The sequence below is a fragment of the Gavialis gangeticus genome, unplaced genomic scaffold (genome assembly GCF_001723915.1).
Source record: "Gavialis gangeticus isolate Ggan-Ray unplaced genomic scaffold, GavGan_comp1, whole genome shotgun sequence".
In the NCBI taxonomy this organism is placed as follows: domain Eukaryota; kingdom Metazoa; phylum Chordata; order Crocodylia; family Gavialidae; genus Gavialis; species Gavialis gangeticus.
Window position 1 is genome coordinate 157,370,252 of NW_017729025.1, and position 12,668 is coordinate 157,382,919.

The 12,668-nt window shown below is 44.8% G+C and overlaps 1 protein-coding gene across 1 annotated transcript in view; it reads right to left on the reverse strand.

Moving 5' to 3' along the window:
* Window positions 1-12,668, reverse strand: part of LOC109299244 (SITS-binding protein-like) — a 133,861-nt gene that overhangs the window by 102,115 nt on the left and 19,078 nt on the right. The window contains exon 2 of the mRNA XM_019519846.1: window positions 5,000-5,171. Coding sequence (XP_019375391.1) covers window positions 5,000-5,171 — 172 coding nt within the window. The remainder of the gene's footprint in view (window positions 1-4,999; window positions 5,172-12,668) is intronic.

The following is a 12,668-nucleotide window of genomic DNA, read 5'->3' on the forward strand; positions in this document are numbered from 1 at the left end:
CTGGCTTGCATCCATAGATGCTTCTCAGACAAATCCCAGGACGTCATTCTTTCCTTATACTTGGCCTTGGTGAGGCCGCAGCTGGAGTATTGCGTCCAGTTTTGGGCCCCACAATTCAAAGAGGATGTGGAGAAGCTTGAGAGAGTCCAGAGAAGAGCCACGCGCATGATCAGAGGTCAGGAAAACAAACCTTACGACGACAGGCTGAGAGCCATGGGGCTCTTTAGCCTGGAAAAGCGCAGGCTCAGGGGTGATCTGATGGCCACCTGTAAGTTTATCAGGGGTGACCACCAGGATCTGGGGGAACGTTTGTTCACCACCATGCCCCAAAGGATGACAAGGTCGAACAGTTATAAACTACTGCAAGACTCTCTTTCAGGCTGGACATAAGGAAGAATTTCTTCACTGTCCAAGCCCCCAAGGTCTGGAACAGCCTGCCATCGGAGGTGGTTCAAGCACCTACATTGAACACCTTCAAGAGCAAATTGGATGCTTATCTTGCTGGGATCCTATGACCGCAGCTGACTTCCTGCCCCTAGGGCAGGGGGCTGGACTCAATGATCTTCCGAGGTCCCTTCCAGCCCTAATGTTTATGAAATCTATAAAATCTATGAAACCATTAACAAAGAGAGAGGGTTTTAACATCTATGGAAAAAAGAGAAATTAGCAGGAACCAGATAGATCATGAGCTATGAAGTCAGTTGATTCCCTCAGTGCTTCCTGAACAGAAGTGGTACTGCCCCCTTCCCAGCCAGTTTGGTTTTAAACCTTGGGTACAGCAGTAATCAGAGTCAAGGGGTGCAACTGCATCCATGTACACCTCTCTCCCCACCCCAATCCACCCCCAGACTCAGCATAAAACCATGGGGGTTAGCAACAATATGAAACATTAGCTTAGCTTCTGACTCAGAAAACATGTTTGTGCAAACAAGGAGGAGGTAGGAGGTACCTCCATTAATACAGCGCTGCAGGCAATGTTGGACCAGAAGCATATAAGCTGGCTGATGCGAGATACTTGAATGGATGAGCTGAATGTGCACATGGGAATCTGAAGTTTCAGATTTGTTGGTTGAATCTCTTGATGGCAACTAATTCCTAGTTTTACTTTATATTCAAATAGATTCAGTGCTGGCTAGCATGGCAGCACTCTTACCCAAATTAGTGGCTTGTGTCATTTTACTTATGGCTGCACTTGGTCAAATACAACAGTTGGGTTACTTGCTTGTCTGCCTATGCTGTTCCTGCAGCATGTTAGGATTGGGAGAGGCAGGGGGACGATTACCAGGTTGAGTCTTGGCTCCTGCTTTCTTGTATATGCCAGCCAGATGTGGTCTTTCATTAGTAGTAGTGAGAGAGGTGAGCAGCTTCTCATTGAGATGAAGGAGGAAGGTAGGATGGCCCTGTCAATCAGGAGTCTCTTAAAGCTACTCCTGGGCTCTTTTTTATGATTGTGCCTCAGGGAACACTTTTAGTCCATGACTTTCCCATTCTCTTTAGTTATTTCTGAATTATCATATTTTCTCACACACAAGATGTACTTTTCCCCCCAAAAATGGTTCACCAAAACTGGGGTGCATCTATTAAGTGAGGAAGCTGTTTTCTTTGCTGGAAAAGAAACCTGCTTGGAGACATTGTGCATGTCATGCAGCTGCCAAGGTGGCTGATGCTTGTTTGGCTCAGCAAGCTAAAAAGTGGAGTCCTGTGTTATGCCCCCTCACAGCTGTAGCTACTGGCTGAGCACTGTAGCTTGTGCCTGCAGCAGCAAGCGAGCTGCTGGTAGTAAACTTAGATAAAGTAGTACTATATAAAATATTATTTAGAGTAAAGAAATAACAGTCTTGCTACTGCCCTTTGCAATGGTTTGGGGCAGGGACCAGCACATGTGCACACAAAGGCATTTACTTGGTATGTGCACCTTGGGGTGGATGGTGGGGAAGGGGCTGGGGCTGTACTGCCACACATGAACGCTGTGTGCCCCCAGAGGCTGGGGGGCATGGTGAGCTCTCACAGGTGGCGGCAGTGCTGTTGGTGGCGGGAGCATGGCAATGGCAAGAGGGGAGCTCCCACAAGCAGCCACAGCGCTGTCAGCGGTGGGGGGGTGAGCACTGACCAGCGGTCAGCGACCACCCACAGATGCTGCCGGCAGTATCGGCGGCAGCGAGCGGCGATCATGGACCGCCTGCCCAGGCTGCCAGCAGAGTTGGCGGCGAGAGGGAGGGGGATGTGAATAGCGACCACCTGCAAGTACCACCGATTGTGTCGGTGGTGCCTTTTCACAGGGGTGTACCGCCACACTCAGGGGGTGCACGTGCACCCGCGTGCACCCCCTATGCATCACCAATGCTGCCACAAGGATCATGCCCCTCATGGCTCCCCTGCCATCTGCCCTGGCATGCCAACATCTTACAAGTTGAGGTTGTGGGTGTTTTTGGCTCTCTGCGCAAAAACATTGCTGACTCCTAGTCTGGGGCCTAACTTGTGTCATAGAGGAAGTCCTCCTGAAAACACAGACTGTCTAGGAAGTGTGGCAACCCAGGAGGCAGCCCCCCAGGAAGCTCTTGCTACCTGACCAGACCATCTCCTGGGGTGCCACACTTCCTGAGCACTCTGTTCCCAGGAGGACTTACCCTATGTCACACAGTCAAGACTTTGCGTGGGGAGGCAGGATTCTATATTCTGCCGTCCCAAACCAAGAGGCATGTTTTATTTGAGGAGGTGGGGGGGCTGGTTATGAGAAAACGTAGTAATATTTGAGGCTTGGGGATGAGGGCACGATAAGTGCAAGCCATGGAGGCTAGTAGAGTGAAAGAGGGCTAGATGCCAGCTGAAGCAGAGGCTAGGGGAGAAAGAAAATTTGTCCAGGACCATACTGGGGGAGTGGAATAAGGAAGAAAAGAATAAGCAGAGGGTCCTAACTAACAGGGTGACCAAGGGATGCTATAAACCAGCTAGAAGGCAACACTTAGCCCCCTCTCCCAGGCAGCTGAGGAACGGAGCTTCTACTGTGGGTGGCATGCCAGCTGGCAGAGACAGTCTTGGAGGAGAGGAGGGAAGGAGAGCAGGGGAAGATCTGCAGAGACGTTCAAGATCATCCAAAAGTTACCAAGGCCAGTGACTAAGCAGGAAGTCATAGGGTTCCTCTGACTAAGGACACATGGACCTTGAAAAAGGGTCAGGCTAATGACCTGCAAAGACACCTGCTTGCCACAATTTCAGTGTTTCATCACAACACAGACAGGGAGATGCTTTGATCCGGAAAAGTAAATGAGATGTTTCAATCAGTGCTAAGCAGCCACTGCCCTTAATCAGATTAAGAATAAACATTTCTGCTATTCCGACAGGTCACTTGTGCATTGTGGCCTACATGAAACAATGTGAAAAACCTACAGAAACATAAAAAGGAATGGAGTTTGGCACAAAACCTTGAAATTCTTCAAAATGAATCATTCTCAATGATGGGGGCTGGTGGGGGGAGCTTTCCCCTCACAGGCAGTGTTAGGGGAAAAATCAATATATTGCAACAATGAAAACAAATCATTGTTGCCAGAACTACACAAAATAGTTTGGGTGGAAATTTTCCAGATAATTTTCCTATTACAGAGATATAACTATCTCTGTGATTACCTATAATGCAAGGCAGTGAAGACTGAGGGCTTCAAAGAGACAATTTGATAAAGGTTTTGTGGAGTTTTTCATGACAGGCAAGAAAACCCTCCCAAGTATTCTCACATACCCTCATGTGGCCTCATTTAATCTGTTCTGCTCACTTTCTGCATCAATGAAAGGGGGGAGAACTTCCATGGCTGACTCTACAGCCAAAATAGCAGCAGAAGTTATCGTCTGTGAACTTCAGTAGCCTATGCCCCTAGAGACATAAGCATGTAGGCCACATGCCCTCATGCTTGCTGCCAGCTGCTAAGGGCTATTCAGTTCCTTCTCTCTGGGCTGCCCCCATTAAATGATTTTGTTAGGTTGGCAGGCATTGCAAGGAATAAATGGAAGAATCTCCTGCCAAGAGAGGTACCTGACAGCATGGGATAATGATCTTGTTCTTGGCAGTGCCTCTACCTAGGGCTTCAGGGGAAGGTGTATAAGATGCTGATACTACCCCTAGACACTGGGTCAGGACTGTATTTTGGAACTGGGGTGCAAATTCCCGACTTGCTTTTCCAGATGATCTGCTTACACGCTGAAGCACAAAAATCGAAGTATCCTTTTACCATTTAGCTATTATGAAGAATTAAGAGGTGTTAGTACTCATATGAGGTGCCTGTAGATGTGCAGGATGCCTGCTCTGATGTGCTGTAATTACAGCATCTTGGAGCAGACTTAATTGAGTCTGCTGGAGCATGCTAATCAGCATGCTTCAGCAGCCTCGGCATCTCATGTATCCCACATCCCCATGCTTCAAAAAGTCAAAGGAGCTTTAGTTAAAGTGCCCCTGCCACCATTTTGTAGCACAGGGAAGTGGCTCCCAAGAGCCGCTCTAATTAAAGTGCCACTCACTTCACCCCCAGAGCACATGTAAAGATGTCCATAATTATCCAGACCTTTTTCATTTTCAGTCAAAATAACCTAAGAAAGCAATGAGTTCCACTGTGAGATAAAGTGAAAAAGAAAGAGGACAGGCCATTCAGTCTCATGACTTCATTATATGCATGTGACACCAGCAGATCAATGGAGATGAATTTTTACCACTGAATCACAACTTTCAGGAGCTCATTTCCACATGAGAAACTAGATTCATAAGCAAGGCTACCACTGCAGTGTAATATTACTGGTGGGCACACCTTATTAGGAAAAAAAATCATGTTTGTTTGTCTCCTAGTGACTGTTCAGTCAATTGATGAATCTGTAATACTTTATGGGGTATAACCGTGATGGTCCAGGCCCATCTTCCTGCTTTCAGCAAAGATAACTCCTCACGTTCAAAACTGTGTGGGAGCAATGTATTGCCAACAATAGTAAAAAGTTATAGGAGGAAGAAAATTTGTCTTACCTGTTGATCCCAAAAAGTATCTTTCCAGGACAGGACCATAGCCAATGGGATTTTTGTGGAGGTTGCTGATAATATATGGCTGGGATTTTGCATTCATGTTGTTCAGGGGCCAGCGCTGGGCACTTACACTTGCTCCTCCATACCAGGAGATATTGGTCATTGAGAAGCAATCCTGCAACCAAAAATGGATGACACTTAAAATTTAAGACTGCATACTCTTTGTGCCAGGGATGGGTTGGTAGAATGTCAAGAGCCCTCTTCCACTTATTTATGTGCTTACAAATGGATTGGGTTTAAGTAGCCTGAGCATGGAACCCTGCCAGTGACTCACTGTGTGGCCCTGGCCAAGTCAAAATATCGCTTGTGTCTCTGTCTCCCCACTGGTAACAGAAAGAACAATCCTTACCTCACAGGAGGATGACTAATGAATGAATGTTTGCATGGAGCTTTGAAGAGGCAGACTGCTATGGGAGTGCAAAGTATTATTATTTCAGTATTGCCAACTCCAAACTTTCAGCATCATGAGATGCTTTTCCAAAAGAAGCATGAGCTTTAAAAATATTATGATTCAAATATGAGTATTATATAACAACACTGGATACTTTTGCACTTCCTTCTGGTATGTGAGCCTTTAGATGAGGGGATGTCTACCTTTTTGCTGCCCCAGGCTGGTTGCAACATAGCTCCTGGCACTGGCTGCAGATCCCCATGTTCTCTGGTGAGCAGCAGATACTGCAGAGGGAAGGGGGGACAAGGCAAGACTCTGGGGCTGTGGCTGTGGAAAGAGTAAACTGAATCCAGCAGGCAGCAGAAAATGGGGAATGCATCTTCTGCTGCTAAGGCTGGAGCTTGCTGCTGAGTTCCTGAACTGTTGCAGCCTGGATCCAGCCCACAAGCCATAGGTTGCTGACCCCTGCACTTTAGCCACATTCAGGTTACCCTCCTCTGTGACACCTTAAATCACTTTCTAAAAACAAATAAATGAAAGCTGAAATTCTACATAAATTACTGGCCTCCCAGAGCTGGGAGTTTACTAAAAATACAAAATGCTGCAAGACAATAAAAAAAAGTCACAAAACTTTTACTCCATTACTACTTTATGTACCACATGCATAACATGTCCTAAGAGCCTGGGTTTTTAAACAATAAAAAGCAGCCAGTTATTATTTTCCTTTCAATCCTCATGGTAGATGAATCATGTCTCCAGGATGCTGCTGGGAATTCACACACACATTGGGATGGCACAAGATCAGAGCCAAGATCTACCTTGTGGACTCAAAAAAAGGATTTTGGTCCAGATCCTTATGTCACAAGTTTGCTGACTTGCACTTCTATAGACATAATAGTTTCATAGTAGGTAGGGTCAGAAGGGACCTGAGCAGATCTTCAAGTCCGACCCCCTGCCCTGGGCAGGAAAGAGTACTGGGGTCAAACGACCCCAGCAAGGTGTCTATCTAGCCTCCTTTTGAAGACCCCCAGGGTAGGAGCGGGCACCATTTCCCTTGGAAGTTGGTTCCAGATCCTAGCCGCCCTGACTGTGAAGTAGTGCTTCCTGATGTCCAGCCTGAACCTACTCTCAGTCAACTTATGGCCATTATTCCTAGTTACTCCTGGTAGTGCTCGGGGGAACAGGGTCTCTCCCATTCCCTGCTGGTCCCCCTTGGTAAGTTCACAGACGGCCACTTCTCTTGTGGAGGCTGAACAGGTTCAGGTCCCATAGCCACTCCTCATAGGGTCTGCCCTGCTGCCCCAGTTTTGTTCAATATCTTCATCAATGACCTGGAAGATTTCACAGAGTGCACCCTCAGCAAGTCTGCAGATGACACCAAGCAGGGTGGAGTAGTAAATATGCTGGAGGGTAGGGCTAGGATTCAGAGAGACCTTGAGAAAATAGAGGTTTGAAACAAAATAAATCTCATGAGGTTCAACAAGGACAAATGCAAACTCCTGAACTTAGGACAAAACATTCCCATGCACTGGTACAGGCTGGGAACTGACTGGCCAAGAAGGAGCTCTGCAAAAAAGGACCTGGGGGTTACAGTGGACAATAGACTTAATACAATAAAGCACTAAAAATAAGCCTTCATTCACCCAGACCAGTTCAACACCAGAGAAGGCCTAGACCAGTGGTGCTGAACCTAACCAGCCCTGCAGACTGGATGAATGGCAGGGGTCTGGTCCGTGGGCCTGATCTGACACAGGGTTAATCTGGGGGCGTGATCCAGTGTGCCGGCTCTGGTGGTAGAGCATTGGATCTGGCTGTGGGGTGAGTCCGTATGCTGGCTCAGCCCTGGCTCCCCACATATTTGGAAATTTGACTGCAGGGGAGCTGTGGCAGCATTCAAAGCCATAACAATTAATGCTGCCACAGCTCCCCCTCTGCTAAATTTGCGGACCCCTGGGGAGCCCTACATGGACCAGATCCCCTCTTATTATTATTATTACTAAGAAGACCCCATTTGAAAGTTACAGCTTTTAGATAAAGAAGGTATTTCAGCATTTTCAGAGTGGCTTCATTTTGGCTGTAAGAAAGCATTGATTTTAGGCTTCTGCGCAGTCTACGGGGTTTGTTCCAGCCAACATTTTCTACTGTCTGATGTAACACATCTGATGAAGTAGGTTGTTGCTGATGAAAACTCATGCCACTTTGAGCCAGCTAGTCTCCAAGCCTGTCTGTAGACAAGCTCAGCATTTTCTAAACCACATTAACTGATTTGTATCACAGTTAAAATCAAATTTAAATTTAAATTAAGAGTTAACCGATGATCATTGTACAGCTCCTTAACAGACCCAATTCACTGCTGTTGGAAATAATTAGGAGGCAATAATAAGCCTGCTTAAACATTGCTACATTGTTGCAGTTATCTTAAGTGCTGTGCAAGACCTGATGTTTAGTCCCGGTGAGGTACTGTTGGCACATTTGGCTTTGTACAGGTTTGATCCCGGATAGCTATGTTGTGTTGCAAAAACCCAATTAAGTTTCCCTTGAGGGGTTTGGTATCCAGGTTGTAGCTGTATTGGTCTAGAGGAAAAGGCAATCAGGACTCATAGTAGAGATGATATCTTCTATTAGATCAACAAGATTTTTGCAAAAAGTTCTTTAATTGCAAGCTTTCAGGCACAAACACCCTTCATCAGGCATTGGAGAAAAGATTTTTTACAATTTTTTCTCCAATGCCTAATGAAGGGTGTTTCTGCTTGAAATCTTGCAATTAAAGACTTTTTTTTTTGCAAAAATCTTGTTGGTCTAATAAAAGATATCATCTCTACTACCAGTCCTGATTGTCTTGAGGGGACTGATATTTGCTATGCTTATCTGAGTTCCTAAGGATTGCTTTTCCTAAAAGCAACCCCTCATATACCTGCTAATTAATAAAGTTTAACTTGCCTAATTTGGACTGCCTTAGTCCTCATTAATTTTAATTCTCATTCAGTTAGTTAAATTAGTTAATTTGGACTGGAGCCAATTTTAATTTGGACTACAGACATCCACATGTATATAGTGACAGCTGTAGTCCAGATAAACCTAGAAAAATGTAACAGCTATAAATGCCCCAAGTTGCCACCCTGCCCTACCTTCTGCCCGTCTTCAGGATAACATGTCTTACTACCTCTAGCACCTGGTGAGTTTGGGAGAGCAATTTGAGAGCCTTGATTTTCAAAGGACAGTTACTCAGCATTTTCTGAAAAGAAAAAAAAATAGAAGAAGAAAAGAGTTCTCCATAATCACTAGTCACTTTAGAAAATCCTGGCCACAATTTGGTAATCCTGGAAGAAATACTACACAGTTGGAACTGTTAACATTTGTTTAACATAGGGCATCTACCCTGGTTCAAAATATCTAACCAAGAAAATTAAAATTTAGAAAGTTTTATAAAATGAGAACATTACATTACAGAAAATTAAAACTTCCCTTAAACTCGTTGGTTTAAATGAAAGGGAGTTAACATGTTTCATAAAGCTAGAAAAAAAAGGTTACATGAAATCCAGCTTTCACATTCAGTATTTTGAAGTCTTGTTAAATTGTACAAGATTTTGTACCCCTGCAGTACCTCATTGACCTACATTAGCTTTATAATTAGAGCTGCTAGTGGAATGATACTATGATTTATTTCTTGTTTGTGTTAATGCTACTCTGTGCCATTAGGCACTTAAATACCAGACTGAGCAAAATATAAATGCCTACGTAACAACATTTGAGTCCTCATATGCCCCAGGACTTTGTACTTTCTTGGAAACGAGCAGAATTAGAGTTAAAAGATACAAGACTATATCTAGTTTCTCCTTTTAACTGGTATACCCTACAAGACTCTGCCCCTGATTCATACCATACCAACTTACCATCCAGTACCTCCTTTTCTCTCCTACCTCCTTTTATCACAGATAACCTAGATCAAGTCCAAGCAGAAGCAAGAAGATAACCTTGTAAGTGGCCTTCTTTTTCTCTTTCTGGCATAAGATAAATTGCTTATTGGTCATGAGATCAACCACTTGCATGCTTCAGAAACTTGGGGCATTTGCACATCTGCAGGAAGCTTGTTCTGACACACTGGAAATCCAGTGCGTCAGACAGATTAATCGAGTCTGCTGGCACACATAAATTGATGCGCTCTGGCAACCTCATGTGTCATGTGCATCAGTGGTACAGTGCACCTCTGTGCTGAGAAAATGGCAGTGGTGCACTTTGAACTAAAATTCGATGCGCTTTAGTTCAAAGCGCACCACTGCCATTTTCTCAGCATGGAGGCATGCTGCACTGCTGGTACATGTGACACTTGGATGCTTTTAATTAGCATGGCTCACTCATTAAAAGTGCCTGGCACCACATCAGGAACACATGAAAAAATGCCCTTGCTCTTGAAGAATTGGACGGCCATTTACATCTAGTTCCTAGCAACATCTTTGGATGCAGGAGCTACACTCCAATGCCTTCCAAAATGACCAGTGATAATACTCTTCTGCTTCTATTAAATTAATATCCACCCTTGCTGCACATGAGATAACAGGCATTTTTTCTTTTGAAGACCAAATTTGGGGCTTTGAGGAATCTGGAACAATTTCTGCTCTAAAATCTTGAAACTTCACTGAGCTTCTCTGGGTTTCCATTTGCGGAAAAGCAGGTGGAATTTGATCCAAAGCTCTATGCAATATTAACCATTATTTTTCATCTCCAGGTTTAATAGTTCTCTATAATTTCATGTCATCAGAACTGAACCTTCCAATCTATAGGCGACTTGTGCCTCCTGAGTCAGGGGAGGCACTTGCCCTTCCAGTAGCCAGTCAGCGACGGGGGTTCCCCCCCACCCAGTTGGCATGATCAGCCACAGGGATCACTTTTTCTGGTGCCCCTACTCCACAGCCAGAGCTCTTGGGAGGGAGGGGGCAACAGCACTCTTGCCTGCCCTCCTTGCCCATCACCTAAACAGAGAACGCTGGCTGTCAGGGGGTGCACCAGTGCTGTCAAGGGGTGCATGTGCACCTCTTACGTGTTGCCACTGTTCCAATCTGTCCTTAATTGTGAAGGAAGTGGATTATATTCCTCCAGACTCCATCCAGCTGACTGAGGATTTATTCCTGCTTTGGTTGAAGTCCACAAGAGTGAGCCATTGACTGCAATGGGAACAGGACTGGGCGGTGGAATTGCCGAAGACTGGGAACCAAGTGAAGACTCTTTCCATAGGAACTGAACCAGATTTAGAGACGCTGCTATTCATTTTTCTTACCTGAGAATTTGGCCTTCATTCCTTTTTTAATCTAAGAATTATGTGCAGTAGTAAGGGTAACTCCCTTCCTCAGGGCTGATGATGACATCAACAGGAAACTGTCAGCCAGTCAATGCTCAGATCATCCCTGATACTAGCTCAATTGGATCCAGCATGAGAAACACATAGATGCTTCATCCTATGGCTTGGAGGAGTTTTACAACAATATCAAGAAGCTGACCTTTGGGCTCCTCTATCGCCTTTGTGTCAAGCGCACTTGCTTACCTGAAACTTGATATGCACGAATAGAAAAAGAAGCACTAGCAGTTACATGGACATGTGAGCAACTCAGAACTTTTCTCATTGGCCTGACTTTTATTTTACAAACAGATCATAAGCCACTTGTGTCCCTGTTAGGAGACAAACCTCTTGATGAACTCCCACCAAGAATCCAGAGATCTTACCTCGGGAGGCTGAAATTCACCTACAATATTGTCCACATTCCTGGAAAAGAGTTACACACACACCATTACAGACAGCACTGTCTCTGCAAAAACTCTGCCAAGAGTGAGATGTTGCAGTTTATGTGGACCTTATTGCAGCTAGGATACATATGTGGATCCAGGAAGCTCAGGAAGTTGATCCTTCCCATCCAACGATAAAGAAGTACGGCTTAGAAGAATGGCCTCAAGTAAGATTCAAAGACTGGAGTTGGTACCAACAAGAAAAATTCCATGTTGTCAGGGATTTAGTCATGTTTCACAACGGAGTACTGCTACCATCTCCTCTATGGCAGAAGATCCTAGAGAAGATTCACGAAGCTCATCAGGGTACTCCAAAACATCAAACCAGGGCTCATCAGACAGTTTGGTAGCCCTATATCAGTGATGACATACCAAACTGGGTGGCTCGTTGTAAGATTTGTGCTCAACACTAGAGCCATGCCTTATGACTGAATTACCAGATTTTCCATGGCAGATGCTGGGGACTGACTTACTGACCTGGAAGGGTTCTTTGTACCTCATTGTTATTGGCTATTACTCCCATTACTTGGAGATGACACAGTGCAGAACACCACAACCAGGAGAGTTATAACAATACTGAAGAGCATATATGCACATTATGGCATACCCTTCGTTTTAAGAACAGAAAATGGTCCACAGTTTTCTGCAGCTGCATTTAAGCAGTTTGTAGCCCAGTATGATTTTTGGCATATCACCAGCAGTCCACATTTCCCACATAGTAATAAGGAAGCAGAATGTGCAGTGTAGACTGTGAAGCATTTGCTTCAGAAGAATGAAGAGCTCTATAAGGCTTTCCTGATATACTGTTCAACAACATTCGAGCATGGATAGAGTCCAGCTGAGTTGCTTATGAGTCACCAACTCCGTACAACTCTACCAGCTATGACAGATGACTTGGTTCCAAAACTTGTTGATGCACAGAAGTTTCATGAGAAAAACAATCTGGTAAAGGACTGTCAGAGACAGACTTATAACACAAGGCATGCTCTTTCTGCACAGCAAGAAATTTGAATTCCAAATGCAGAAGTACAAGGCAGTGTCCAGGCCAGGGCGGATATCCCTTATTCATATTGGGTGGAGACACCTAGAGGTCTTCTCCATAGGAACTGAGATCATCTCTATTGTATTCCACCTGTTTACTACACTAGGGCAAGACGTGCATCAGTTCCATCAAATAAATTAATTTGTGAACCTGCCCACTTTTAATAAAAAGGCTTCTTGATGTTTCTGTTTTGATTATTCTCTTTTTGTAGGGAAGTGAGTGGTAGACTCACAAGAGAATGACGTGTTTGTGACCTCTCCTCTCAAGATGATTTTGAAGTTCTTTGGAAATCCTTCATGTTTCTCCTGAGAAAGGGGGACATAATAGTAAGGGTTAACTTCCATCCTGAGGGCTGTCATGATAACATCAATAGGAAGTTGTCGTGTGTGTGTGTGTGTGTG